This window comes from Meles meles, chromosome 9, assembly GCF_922984935.1.
Source record: "Meles meles chromosome 9, mMelMel3.1 paternal haplotype, whole genome shotgun sequence".
Lineage (NCBI taxonomy): Eukaryota > Metazoa > Chordata > Mammalia > Carnivora > Mustelidae > Meles > Meles meles.
In genome coordinates this window covers 101,264,468-101,277,135 of record NC_060074.1, presented here as the reverse complement: position 1 = coordinate 101,277,135, position 12,668 = coordinate 101,264,468, and the positions used below count along the sequence as shown (strand labels likewise).

General features: G+C 38.8%; 1 protein-coding gene across 2 annotated transcripts in view; it reads right to left on the bottom strand.

Annotated features, from left to right (window-relative positions):
* The window catches only part of DPP10 (dipeptidyl peptidase like 10), a 1,411,353-nt gene that overhangs the window by 102,055 nt on the left and 1,296,630 nt on the right, over positions 1-12,668 (bottom strand). For both annotated transcript variants that reach the window (XM_046019846.1, XM_046019845.1), the window contains exons 9-10: positions 10,185-10,339; positions 2,158-2,255 (exon numbers count right to left, since the gene is read on the bottom strand). In XM_046019846.1, coding sequence (XP_045875802.1) covers positions 2,158-2,255; positions 10,185-10,339 — 253 coding nt within the window. The remainder of the gene's footprint in view (positions 1-2,157; positions 2,256-10,184; positions 10,340-12,668) is intronic.

Here is a 12,668-nt window from a genome sequence, read left to right as displayed (position 1 = left end):
CTTTTTGCCATGGTTGACTAATTTTATCATATTATACTTTGAATATTACAGATATATACTTAACTAATAACCCAATAAATAACCACTGGCTCTGTCTTCAAGACTTTTTGTGTTTGGTGGCAGTACTGTATCTCTTCTGGTGAGCCCACTAGCAACCTCTTGGGTTATAACATCAAGGTCCAGAATCACCACTTTTTCTTAAAAAGAAGCTGGATATTGTAAAGTTTATTTCTACTTCAAAGGTTTCAAAAGACTGAGGAAAACAAAAAAATTACTACTTTAAAATGAGGTTATTCAGACCAGAGAGAGGTAGAGTGACTTGTCCAAGCTCATGTAATGAAATGGTGGCAGAGTTGTGACTCAAACACTCCAGGCTAGTGCCCTTTTCCTGTTAATTCAGAGCATTAAATGAATCAGAAAAAGATAAGAGCTCAGGACCACATAAAATACTAATGACTTCCATAATTGCTTCATTTGTGACTAATTCTTTCATGGCTGGTAGACTGAGTTCAGTACAGAGTTCCTATCTGAGTTCGTCAACTCTCCTGCATTCTAAATGTCAATTCCAACAGCCCTCTCAGGTCTTCCATCATGACCTGTATGAAATGGTCTGTAACTTGAAACAGGCTTTACCATATTTCCTACCTCTGTTACCAACTAATCTTGGGGTTCTGTTTTCTCTCTGGGCCTCATCTTTTCCCTCAATAATAGGAACAGATTGTTTTAGGTAGTTATGGGCGACCTTCCAGTGTAAGCAGTCCATAAATTTTTAATAACTTTACAAGTAGAGAAAATTTCCACACACTGCAGGCTCCACTGTCTGTGAAAATCTGCAACTGTGATGGAATTTTCCCAAATACATCACTGGAACATTTGAGTGGAATTTATATTTGAATCAGTCCCCCAGCACTGATGGTTGATGGCGTCAAAACAAAGTTTGAGCTTAGCCCCATATCACTCAATAGTTGAAAGTATTTTCCTAAATCAGCTACATATTCCATCACCAGGACAGTTGTAAAGTTTCAAAGGGTTACACTAATTGACAGAATACCCCTGAAGTTTCAGATCACTTTTAATTTTAATTTTTTTATTTTTTTTAAAGATTTTATTTATTTGACAGACAGAAATCACAAGTAGGCAGAGAGGCAGGCACAGAGAGAGGGGGTAGGCAGGCTCCCTGCCGAGCAGAGAGCCCGATGCGGGGCTCGATCCCAGGACCCTGGGATCATGACCTGAGCCGAAGGCAGAGGCTTTAACCCACTGAGCCACCCAGGCGCCCCCACTCTGAATTTTAAAATCCACATGGTTATGTGATCCATTGTCTGCTACTAGAGATTTTACTAATACTAAAATTATGCTATGACATACTAAATGTGGTTTTTTTTTTCCTCTCCATTCAAATTTCTTAGATAAGTAGGCTTCTTATGTAGGATATTTTTTTTTAATTTTAAATTTATTTATTTTTTTCAGCATAACAGTATTCATTGTTTTTGCACCACACCCAGTGCTCCATGCAATACGTGCCCTCCCTATTACTCACCACCTGTTCCCCCAACCTCCCACCCCCGACCCTTCAAAACCCTCAGGTTGTTTTTCAGAGTCCATAGTCTCTTATGGTTCACCTCCCCTTCCAATTTTTTTTTTTTAATAAACATATAATGTATTTTTATCCCCATTATGTAGGATATTTTGAAACCACATCTTATTATGTTATCCTGCCTGGAGAAGAAAGTTGGGGAATCACTCCCAAGCTATGGGGAGAATTTCTGCTGGAAAACCTGTAGAAATTCTAAGAAAATTGTACTTTTTTAAAGAGGGCCATTTAAAAAAAAATGGAGTAACTATTCTCAGGAAGAACATTCAATGGAAAATTATCCTTTGCCCCCATCTCCTTGTCACATCTCCTGCAAAAAGTCTAATTCTCAATATCACTACAATTTAGTCATTTTCTGGTGCTGCTAATCACCTTGAAACTTTAAATGCTCCCTGGGAACAACAAGAAACCCAGAATGAGTTCATTCCTTCACTAATGGGACAACCTCAGATTTATTTTCAAGTGGATTTGTTGAGCTGATCACATCTCTCTAAATTGCAACAAAATGATAATTGAAGTTAAAATAACTATTTCTAAGTAAAAGTAAAGTGGAAATCGCATACCTTGATTTAAAGCTGTCAGGAGGCATGAGTTCCAAAGTATGAGTTGGTCCATATAGGTTTACAACATATAATTTGACGGTTGGGTTCATTTGACCTGCCTTTGAGAAAATGAAGATTGTAATACAAATATATTAAGCATTAAAATATATTGAGAAAAAAGAAAATGTGGTGTGATTCCTTTATAATTTTACGTTAGAACAGGGAAAAAGTTTAATTTCTCTGAAGTAGAAATGATTTTAAATTCAACAACCTGATTGCCTTCAATTGTTTTTGTAGATTGCTGTTTCTCAAGCATTTTAGTCAGACAATTAAAGGTGATGGAAAATCATGATGAGTTTATTCATTAGGCAGTGCTTCTGTGTTCTTTCCCTGGAATGACACCAGGAGGGCTGGCTTAACAAAACAACTAGTAGAACAAGCTGCTACTCACATTATAGGATAAGAAATGCGATGAGAAAAGCTGGCTAATTAAAAAAAAAAAAGTTGAAGAAGAAAAAGATTTGCCAATATGGGTGACCATGCTTAAAATTCCCCAATACCTAATCCATCCCAATGCATTAAACATTCCTAGGTTTGGTTTTTTATTATTATTATTAGATTCAGAGGTAGAATTCAGTGATTCATCAGTTACATGTAATATCCAGTGCTCACTATATCACGTGCCCTCCTTAATGCCCATCACCCAACTACCTGATGCCCCCTTCCCCTCCAGCAGCCCTCAGTTGTTCTCTATAGTTAAGAGTCTCCTATGGTTTGCCTCTCCCCCATTATTATCTTATATCTCCTTCCCTTCCCTCCGGTTCCCTTCTAAGCTTTAGTAAATACCAGATGAGGTGTAAGTGCCCCTTGGGAGGTGGTGGGCCACAGAGCAGTCTGTCCTGACTAAGCACATAGTTAGATGAGTCGAAAGACAGGGGCAAGAATCAGTAATAACTAGCCTAGAGCATTAGTATGTTTCTGGCTCATAGTATGTAGTAAAGGCACTGCATGAATCATCTCACTAAATATCCTTACTTCCATCCTAAGAATAATTGTAACCATTTTCCAGATGACAATGGAGAAGCTAAGCAAACTGTGGAAGGTGGATATCCCATAACCGGGGAAGCCACTATTTAACCCAGCGTGAATAAATAATGTAGAGAATCAGGTGACTGCTTGTGTGGGGCGCTGTGTTCCTAAACAAAGTGCTGATGTGTCATGGTGGAGCAGTGGATGTTTTAGGAGAAAACTATACGAGATGTACAAAGAAAGAGGCCATTAAAAGTGGGTTGAGTTAGAAGATGGACAAAAATCCAAGGGGAATTACAAAAGTGATTTTTTTTAAAGTGATTTAAAGATGAGAAAGAAAAATACATGTTCAAGTAATTGGCATTGACAAAACCCAAAGTTGAGGAAGACCAGAAGCAACATAACACATTCCACGAGTAGTCCATAACAGATCCTCAAGGACTGTGTTGTTAGGCGAGTAAATACAACTAGTACAGAGGGGAAGGCAGAAGGATGAATGAATGGATCCCAGAGGATGTTCAGGGATCATCCCACTGTGTGATCCCCTAACAAGGGATACGTGTCATCATATGTTTGTCCACACCTGCGGGACGTACAACACACACAGTGAACTGTAATGTCAGGTGTGGACTTTGGGGGATTATGATGCATAACTTCATCAGCTGTAATAAAGGTGCTGCTGAGGGAGTGTGCTGACGATGGGGAGACTACTCTGCACATCTGTGTGTGCAGGGGCACATGTGAATTCTCTCCACCTGTCAGACTTGTTGTGAACATTGAGCTGCTCTAAAAACATAGTCTTTTTTTTCCTTTTTATTTAAATTCATCTGGTCAACATATTGTACATCATTGGTGTTTGGTGTAAACAGAAATGACTGGCATATCTTTGAGGGTGCATCATACACAATTCAGAAGTTTTGAGCCAAAGAAAGGAGTCAGGAAAGTCCTTTGCTACAGAAACACTATGCTATGAAGAGAGATTATGGAAATGGTTCATATAATGAAGGGATTCCTGGAAGATAAGCTATGATCCTGCCTCACAGAGAAGGCTCTCGTGTCAGATTTTATAAAGCTTTTCATTGTTCTAAACCCCTCAAATGCCTGGGCACATTTGTCTCGGGCAATTTAGCCTTCTACCACACACAGGAGCTCCTTTTCTCATCACTCCCGTTTCAATTTAAGTGCCATGAGCCTCCCTGAAAATACTGGCCTTATCCATATTTTTTAATCTAACCATTTCTCAAGTTTGACCAAGTTTATTAAAAATCAGAGCTGGGACATAATATTTAGTAGTGCCATTCAAAGTGTTGATCTTTGACCAGTGACATTCATCAGCAACACCCAGAATCTTAGAAACAAATTCTGGGCCCCCCACCAACTCAAAAATCTCCAGGTGTGGGCCTAGGATTCTTTATTTTAACAAATAAGTATAACTATACAAATAACTATAACTAACTAATAACAGATAACTATAATTTGTAATGTAATTTGTATGTAAATTTGATAAGACTCTGATACATATTTTTCCAGTAATATATATTATTACTAGTACATAGAGTAATGCATATATGTTATCATATACGTACATGTACACAATGATATATATTACATCTCAGTGGTTATCAGGGTGTTAGCCTGCATCAGAAGTACCCAAAGAGTCCCTGGGTGGTGCAGTCTGACTTGATTTTGGCTCAGGTCAGGATCTCAGGGTCCTGGGATTGAGCCCCACATCAGGCTCTGCACTTAGGGGTCTGGTTGCCCCTCTCCCTGTGATCCTCCCTCTGCTCACACTCTCTTTCTATCTCTAAAATAAATAAATAAATATCTTTTGAAAAGAGAGGGGAAAAATTACCCAGAGGACTGGAGGGCTTGTTTAACAAGATTGTAACCAGCATTTCTCATATCATGAGGCATGAAAATCTCATTTCTACAGTTTCCCAGATAAGGCTGATCATTCTTGTAAAAGTACCACATTGTGAGAACCTGTTTAGCTTAACCCATGAGTCAGAGAAACCTGGGTTTACATTTTGACTGCTATTTACTAAATACAGACCATGAGCAAGATGTTAAGTATCCTCAAGTATTATTTTATTAGCGTATCAAAAATGAGAAAATACTTCACTGAGAATATGTCATAAGTCAGAAGTTTTGAGCCAAAGTAGGTTTCCTTTCTGTAGCTATAAATATCTCATAATTTTGTTATGTGGACTAACAAAAAGATTATCTATAAAAGTCTTAAATTTTTGGGGGCACCTGGGTGGCTCAGTGGGTTAAAGCCTCTGCTTTCGGCTCAGGTCATGATCCCAGGGTTCTGGGATCGAGCCCCACGTCGGGCTCTCTGCTCCATGGAGAGCCTGATTCCTCCTCTCTCTCTGCCTGCCTCTCTGCCTAGTTGCAATTTCTCTCTGTCGAATAAATAAAATATTAAAAAAAAAAATTAAAAAAAAAGTCTTAAATTTTTTAAAAATGTCTAAACTAGTATATAGTAGTGAATTAGAAAGATAGTAATTAAAACACTGACTTCTCGGTAAAAAATTCTGCTAATTTTTAAAATCCTTTAATAAGCTCATTAAGAAAAAGAAATTTAATTAAATTTGATATTTCTGTCAGTTCTTATCAATGATTAATAATTTTATGACATCCTTGTCAAAGACATATTGGTTATTACCAAATCATAAAGCAGGGTTTTGTTTGTTTGTTTGTTTTGTTTTGTTTTTTAAAGATTTTTTTTTTTTTTTTTTTTTTTTGACAGACAGAGATCACAAGTAGGCAGAGAGAGGAGGAAGCAGGCTCCCTGCTGAGCAGAGAGGCCGATGCGGGGCTCGATCCCAGGACCCTGGGATCATGACCTGAGCTGAAGGCAGACGCTTTAACCCACTGAGCCACCCAGGCACCCCTGTTTGTTTTGTTTTTAAAGCTTATTTGTTTCTGTATGCATATACCTGTAAAGGATTACTGATACCCCAGTTAGCTTTTACATGGAAACAAATGATAAAAGTTGTGTATACATGTGGCCAATTTTAGACCAAAAAAAAAAAAAAAACCAACCACATCAGGCTGTTTCTAAAATTCAGCTGTCCAGAATCCTGTAATCTCAATTAGATTTTTATCTCTCCATGGAGTTTTGAAATTAAGTGCACATTTCAAGTTCATCTGTACCTTTTTTAATATTTGGATCATTTCAATAGTTTGCAAATTAGAAGAGTTCATCTATTTGCTTTTTACAGTCACATTTGCCAGAAAGACTGCATATCTACAGAATCCTTCCTCTATGATTCTGAAACACAAGCCTCAATAATAATTAACCTTATTTTACTGGCAACTAAATTGTCATTAAACGAGATAATGCTTTAATTAAGAAGATTAACCTGAGGTTACTGAGATAGAACTGTGCATCTCTTTTGTGCTGAATTGCTAAAGATCGGATATTTTATGAGTTCTGAATCATGCTGAATTAAGTAAAATACAAATATATTTGTTTAGTGTAAGTATTTCATTAGTAAATCTGACCACATTGAGTATTTGCTGCACTCATTTTAATCTAGTGTAATTTGAAGCAGTTTAGTGTGAACTCTATGAATTACTTCAGTGTCAAAGTACTACTTTTTGGAAGTTTATTACAAAAGTAAGAGCAAATCAAAATAATAACAGTTGTTGGTGGAAGACCTAGCAAATGTTTTATTGTAAACCAGAAAATAATAAGACTTTTCAAAGTTCCAGTAATATACCCAAGATGATACTGAAACTTGAGAACAAGGATCAAGCTGAGATCTTGCTCTTTGAGTCCTGGGCAGGGATTTCCTACTAAAAACCTTCTGAGGACTTAAAATTCTTTCTCTGGGCTTGGCACCAGGAATAGCTATCTTTTCTTTGTGCTTAATACTCCTCAATGGTAGTCATTAACACACATTCAGGATTTCACCTTGTATTACAAATCCCTCTCTCTCTCTCTAAGAGTGAGACCTTCTAAGAATCCTATGTATATCCCACTAAATATATAGGTAAGTCATTAGGAGTAAATGGAGCAAACAGAGCTCTAGATGTATTTTTTAGCTTTCCAAGAAGATAATTTTGATTCCAGCTATGTTTTGGAGATACAAGTTAACCTCTGGTAGTTCTACAGAGTGGGACAGAATCAATAAATCTGAGTTATTTCCCCATTCTCAAAATAACTGTGACTTTTATGAAAGCACTTAGCCTTTTAGAGAGGTTGGTCTGTCCATCCATAAGTAGAGGAAATTGTGAAGAGGTCCAAATAGGGGGAAAAAAAAAGTGAAAAGTCTCTCTGCAAATCTGAAGCATATTATTAGCACACCTGATTTATGCAATAGCAAATATTATTATTTTATGGCTAGCTTTACTATTAAGAAACATTAAATAATTAATAAAATAATAACTTACTAATAATGAAGTGTCTAGGTTTCTCAACCCAGGATCCTCCGAAGTAAATTTTCTCAGACATTTCTGTTTGTCTGTTTGTTTGCCTCAGTCTGTTAAAGTTAAGAGGCTCTAGGAGTGTCCAAGTTCAAGCACCAGCAGTCCCTAACTGAGAAGGCAATTTGAAAACACACCTATGGCATTTGGTCTTACGTTGTGAGTCCTAAGATCCCCACTCCTCTTGGGAAATGAATTACAAAATGTTGTTCCTTCCCTGGGGCTGATTTGATTCCCTTTGTGCAGTGACAAAACCAAACAGTCGTGTGTGAATTATCGTGCCTGGTCACATATTCTCACAATACGCCATTTCGTTCTGTATTTAAACTGTCAGGTGAACCTTCGTTATCATACGTAAATCAAATGATGTGAGAATACATTTGAGAAGTCTTTTCAGTCATTCTCGGGGCGGGGGGGGGGGGGTGCAGGTACACTACAGAGGAACAAACTGTCATTCATCAAACATGATCAAATCTAAACTGGAGAAGTCCTAAGTCATGTACCTGAAGTACAGTAAAAAAAATCTGGTGGCTATGGTTTTTTGTTGTTGTTGTTAGGTCAAGTTGCCATTTTCTCCTGAAGAGCCCTGAGTGTATGTGCCCTCTAATTTATAACCAGAAAAGACACGAAAAATAATATTTCAAGATCAGAGAATCAGATTCCTCTCAACCTTGTTGTCCTTCTTAGCTGTAAGCCAGCTGTTTAATACCACAGTCTGTGGAAGGAAGGTGGGATGGAGAGGGGAAAAAACAACAACAAACAAGAGAGTGCAGAATCTCACTGAGGAAACTCTCTTCTTATCCCTGACTGTCTATTTCCAAGGCTGTCTTCCTTCCTCCCTCCCTGCCTTCCTTCTCTATTTAAGTACTTGAGTCTGGTGGATGACAGGAAAATAAGAAAAGTCATGCCTACCCTAACCATGCTTTCGTAGAATAATCTATGTGATGGGTAATTTGTCCAATTCCATGCCCAATTAATGTAACGAATAAGTTACATTAAGGTATAAAACCTATCATGCTTGTGCTTGGGAAACAAAGTACAACTCAGTCAGGAATGGCTTTAAAGTCGCTTCTGAGGGCCCCCTGGGTGGCTCATTCCAGCCAGTTAAGCATCTGCCTTTGGCTCAGGCCATGGTCCCAGGGTCCTTTGGCAGGATCCCTGATCAGTGGAGTGTCTATTTCTCCCTCTCCCTTGGCTCCTCCCTTCTGTTCATGCTCTCTCTCGCTCTCTTGCTTTCTCTCTCAAATAAAGAATAAAATCTCTTAAAAACATAGCTTCTACATTGAATTAGCAGCCACCTCTTACCTAATTAAAAGCTGAAATGTGTAAAAAAATTTGGAAGGGGAGGCGAACCATAAGAGACTATGGACTCTGAAAAACAACCTGAGGGTTTTGAAGGGTCAGGGGTGGGAGGTTGGGGGAACAGGTGGTGGGTAATGGGGAGGGCACGTTTTGCATGGAGCACTGGGTGTTGTGCAAAAAGAATGAATACTGTTACGCTGAAAAAATAAATAAAATGGAAGAAGAATAAAAAAAAAAAAAAATGAATACTGTTACGCTGAAAAAATAAATAAAATGGGAAAAAAAAAAGTTTGCCATAACATCTTTACATGATTAATGCACAGAAGCCTCATTCATGAGTCTTTTTCTTTGTAATATAAACAGAGGGGAAATGTATTTTTTTTAAAAAAAGAGACCTTAAGTTATCAAAAATGTCACACAATAGGAAAAAAAAAAACCACAACAGTTACATTCCAGATGTTTTCGCAACCTGCTCCCTTAATTTGAAAATAGTTTTGCTCGCTGGGCAAGAGTTCCATGCTTGCCTGACTCAATAAAACAGTTCCATGTATCTTAGCTATGCCTGGCTGTGGCTCTACCCCATCATGTTATAAAGGATGTTCCAGAATATGCTCTGACAAAATAATAACTGATGTTACTACAAATACTAATAAATTCTTTATGCTTAGTCTATTCTTTATTGGTGATTCTCTGTTTAGTCTATTCTTTATAGATATTCTTTATGCTTATTCTCTTCCTTACTGGGGCTGCTTTATGCTTAGTCAGTTTTCTGTGGGACATTGATAATGCACATTAACATAGAGTACATCAAGTGCTCTAAGAAAGCATCTGCAAGAAGTTGGGTTTTATTGTTCACTACGAAATTTCAACTTATTTGACCGTGGGACTTTTTCTTTCTGTGTAAGGCCAGTAACAACCAGAACAAAACAGCTGTTGACACAGAATGGACTTTGGAGAAACCTGTGACCTGGCATCAGTGTTGTCCCTTATCTTTTCATTCTCTTTCCAACTGGGAAGGCGAGAGAAAAAAGAATGAGGGAGTCAAAGAGAAAGAAATACAGCAAACGTGGCAGTTGGGAAGCCCTGAATCGTCCCTACTTCTTCCTCCCAGAACACTGGACAGGCTACTGCAAGTCCTGGAAGATGACTCTGCCAACCAGGAATGAAAAGCTTCCTTTTTTTTTTTCCCCCTGCAAAGACAACTTGTTCATGAACCAAGGATACTATCAATCAAGTCACTGGTGCGGAGAAAGAGAACAAATGAGTACTTCCACGTTACTTACCTTAGGATACGGATACTGCTTTCCTTTGGGATACAACGCTCCAGTAAATCGAGGGATAACCATGTTAGGCACCAACGAATCATTTATCATCAGGAAGGCAAGCCTTTCTCCATCTGGTGACCACCAGTGGGCAATGTGAGAATGCAGAAGTTCCTCTAGAACAAATGAGTGTTATTTGAAACCAACTGTAGAGATGTGGGCTCAGTGACCCACAAACATCTGTCCTTGAAATCTCCATTGCACATATACATTTTTTTTTCTATATAATGTGTTGGATTTTATCAACGTTTTAGAGAATTCTGTATTTCTGGGTTCCCCGTTCAGTCCCCGAACAAACAGATGCAGTGGCAGGAAAGAATGAAGCGGTGAAGTCAGGATTCCATAGGCTGTCGCAATGTGGACAGAGAAAGCGAAAGTACTGCCGGAGTAACGAGAGTAAGAACAGTAGCTGAAGACTGAAACAGGGCACAAAACCTATTTATGTCACCACTCATTCACATTTGCATTCAATCATATTTCCATCATCAAACCCATTAAATACCCATTCTCATCATCGAACAAGTTGAATACCCACTACACTCATGAAACTATTTTAAGCTGTAAAGAAAGAGAATGAGAAATTGGCTATCTTTCTAGTGACCCCAGATCCACTATTCACTTGCCTATACCTGCTTTCTGGTCTAGAGATTTACATGGATGAACTACAGCAGAAGGGCCGCCATGCCCTCCAGAGCATGACCTTTATTGTACTATGGCAGGAGATTAGAAGGAGGAGAGTGAAGTCAGAGTATGTATTCCCTTGGCTCTACCATGGAATGTCACTTCAGTCTAGCTGTATGTTTTTAAATGATGTCACTACCCTGTCAATGCAGTCTCTTCTGTGAAATTTTCTCCTTTTGTATCTTGTAATGGCTCATCTTGGTGGTCACAGGGGTAACTATAGCTTGATTGCTACTAGTCTAGATTATAGCTCTGTCCTTCATGGTTTCCCTTTGTAAATGTGGCCTCTTTGTAAATAAATCTTCAGATTACTGAATGTGCCAACTTTGTGCCCTGACAGATACCATGATGAATACCAGTAAGAGACTCAGAAAAGGGACCTTTAAAATTAGATTTTGAGATTAAGCTGGTGATCTATATCTATATACATCTGTATCTGTCCTACCTTTGATGTGATAATCATCTTTCCAGGAGGGAACTGGAGCAGAGATAATCCATAGCAAAGGATGGAATCAGGAGTAAATCCACTGTAACTGGTGATGATACAGAATGAAATGCAGATAGAGAGGAAAGGTTTTGGGAGTATAATTGTTTGTGTACTTAATTGTTACAAGAGTGGCAACTGTAAAAACTGTAAAATGAAGCTCACTTGGTTCATATAACACCTCAGAGAGATTCTGTAGGGATAAACTGAAATAGGAACCACGTCTGCAAAACCAAGAATACAAAAAAGATCACTGTGGCAACTCAGAAGGAGTCCCTCCCTTCTGCCACTGCAGGCAGATAAGGCAGAGGTCCAAGAGAACACAGTCAGAGTGGCACAGCTATGACGCAAATTAGGGGCTCAACTCCAGGTGTTTCAAAGCTAAGACAGAGATATTGGTGGAGAAGTCCTAAGACACTGGCACATAGGATAAGGATGTTTGGGTAAACCTGTGCAGTATACCTGTGCTTTCTGGACTGGTCTCATACGTAGCACATTTATAGTGGAATGTTGCTGTAAGTGTCTAATATTATGGCTGAAAATGCTGAACCTCAAAACTTACACAAGTCTCCTTTCTGACAGAGGCAGCCTCTCTCCCAGGCAGTCAGACATTCTCTGCATTAAGGCAGGGTGAAAGATAGATTCCAAAAAGTTGAGGAGTCTACATCCCTAGAGGAGTGTTTAGAGATCTAGTGGCATAGTATACAGCAGGGTATCTCTTCTGAAGTAGGAGAAAATTTGTTGGAATTGTACTTACGCTAAAGTAAAGAGGGAATAGACTCTTGTGATTTTGAGTAACAACTTAAACCACATTCACGTATGTTGCCCTGTTCTGCCTCCCAGGTCACCTGTAAAGTTGCCTGTTCTGAGCAGAGCCTGCGCAAGAAAGGGCTCTGCAGCAGGTCAGGGACATGGAACAGCGTTCCCTACCATCTTCGTTTTAAAGGTGCATGGTAAAGAGAGAGGCTGTGTGGAGCTTCTGACACTCATTCTATGGCAATCAAAACACGGGCATTACAAGCTTGAGAGGAAGGCCATTTCCTCCCATGCTGATAAATATTCTTCTTTTCAAAAGCAGCTCTCTCCTGAGCTCTTGCAGAAACAGTTAGCCTAACCATGGGATACCAAGTGGCTATGCAGACCAAAATGCCCATCAGGAACTGACTCTTATCTGGTTCACTGACCATAAAACAGAACACATACAGCAATATCCCCTTATAACAGAAGGAGCATATATGGGACTGGACAGAACACATAAGTAAAATGTCCAGATTATTGCA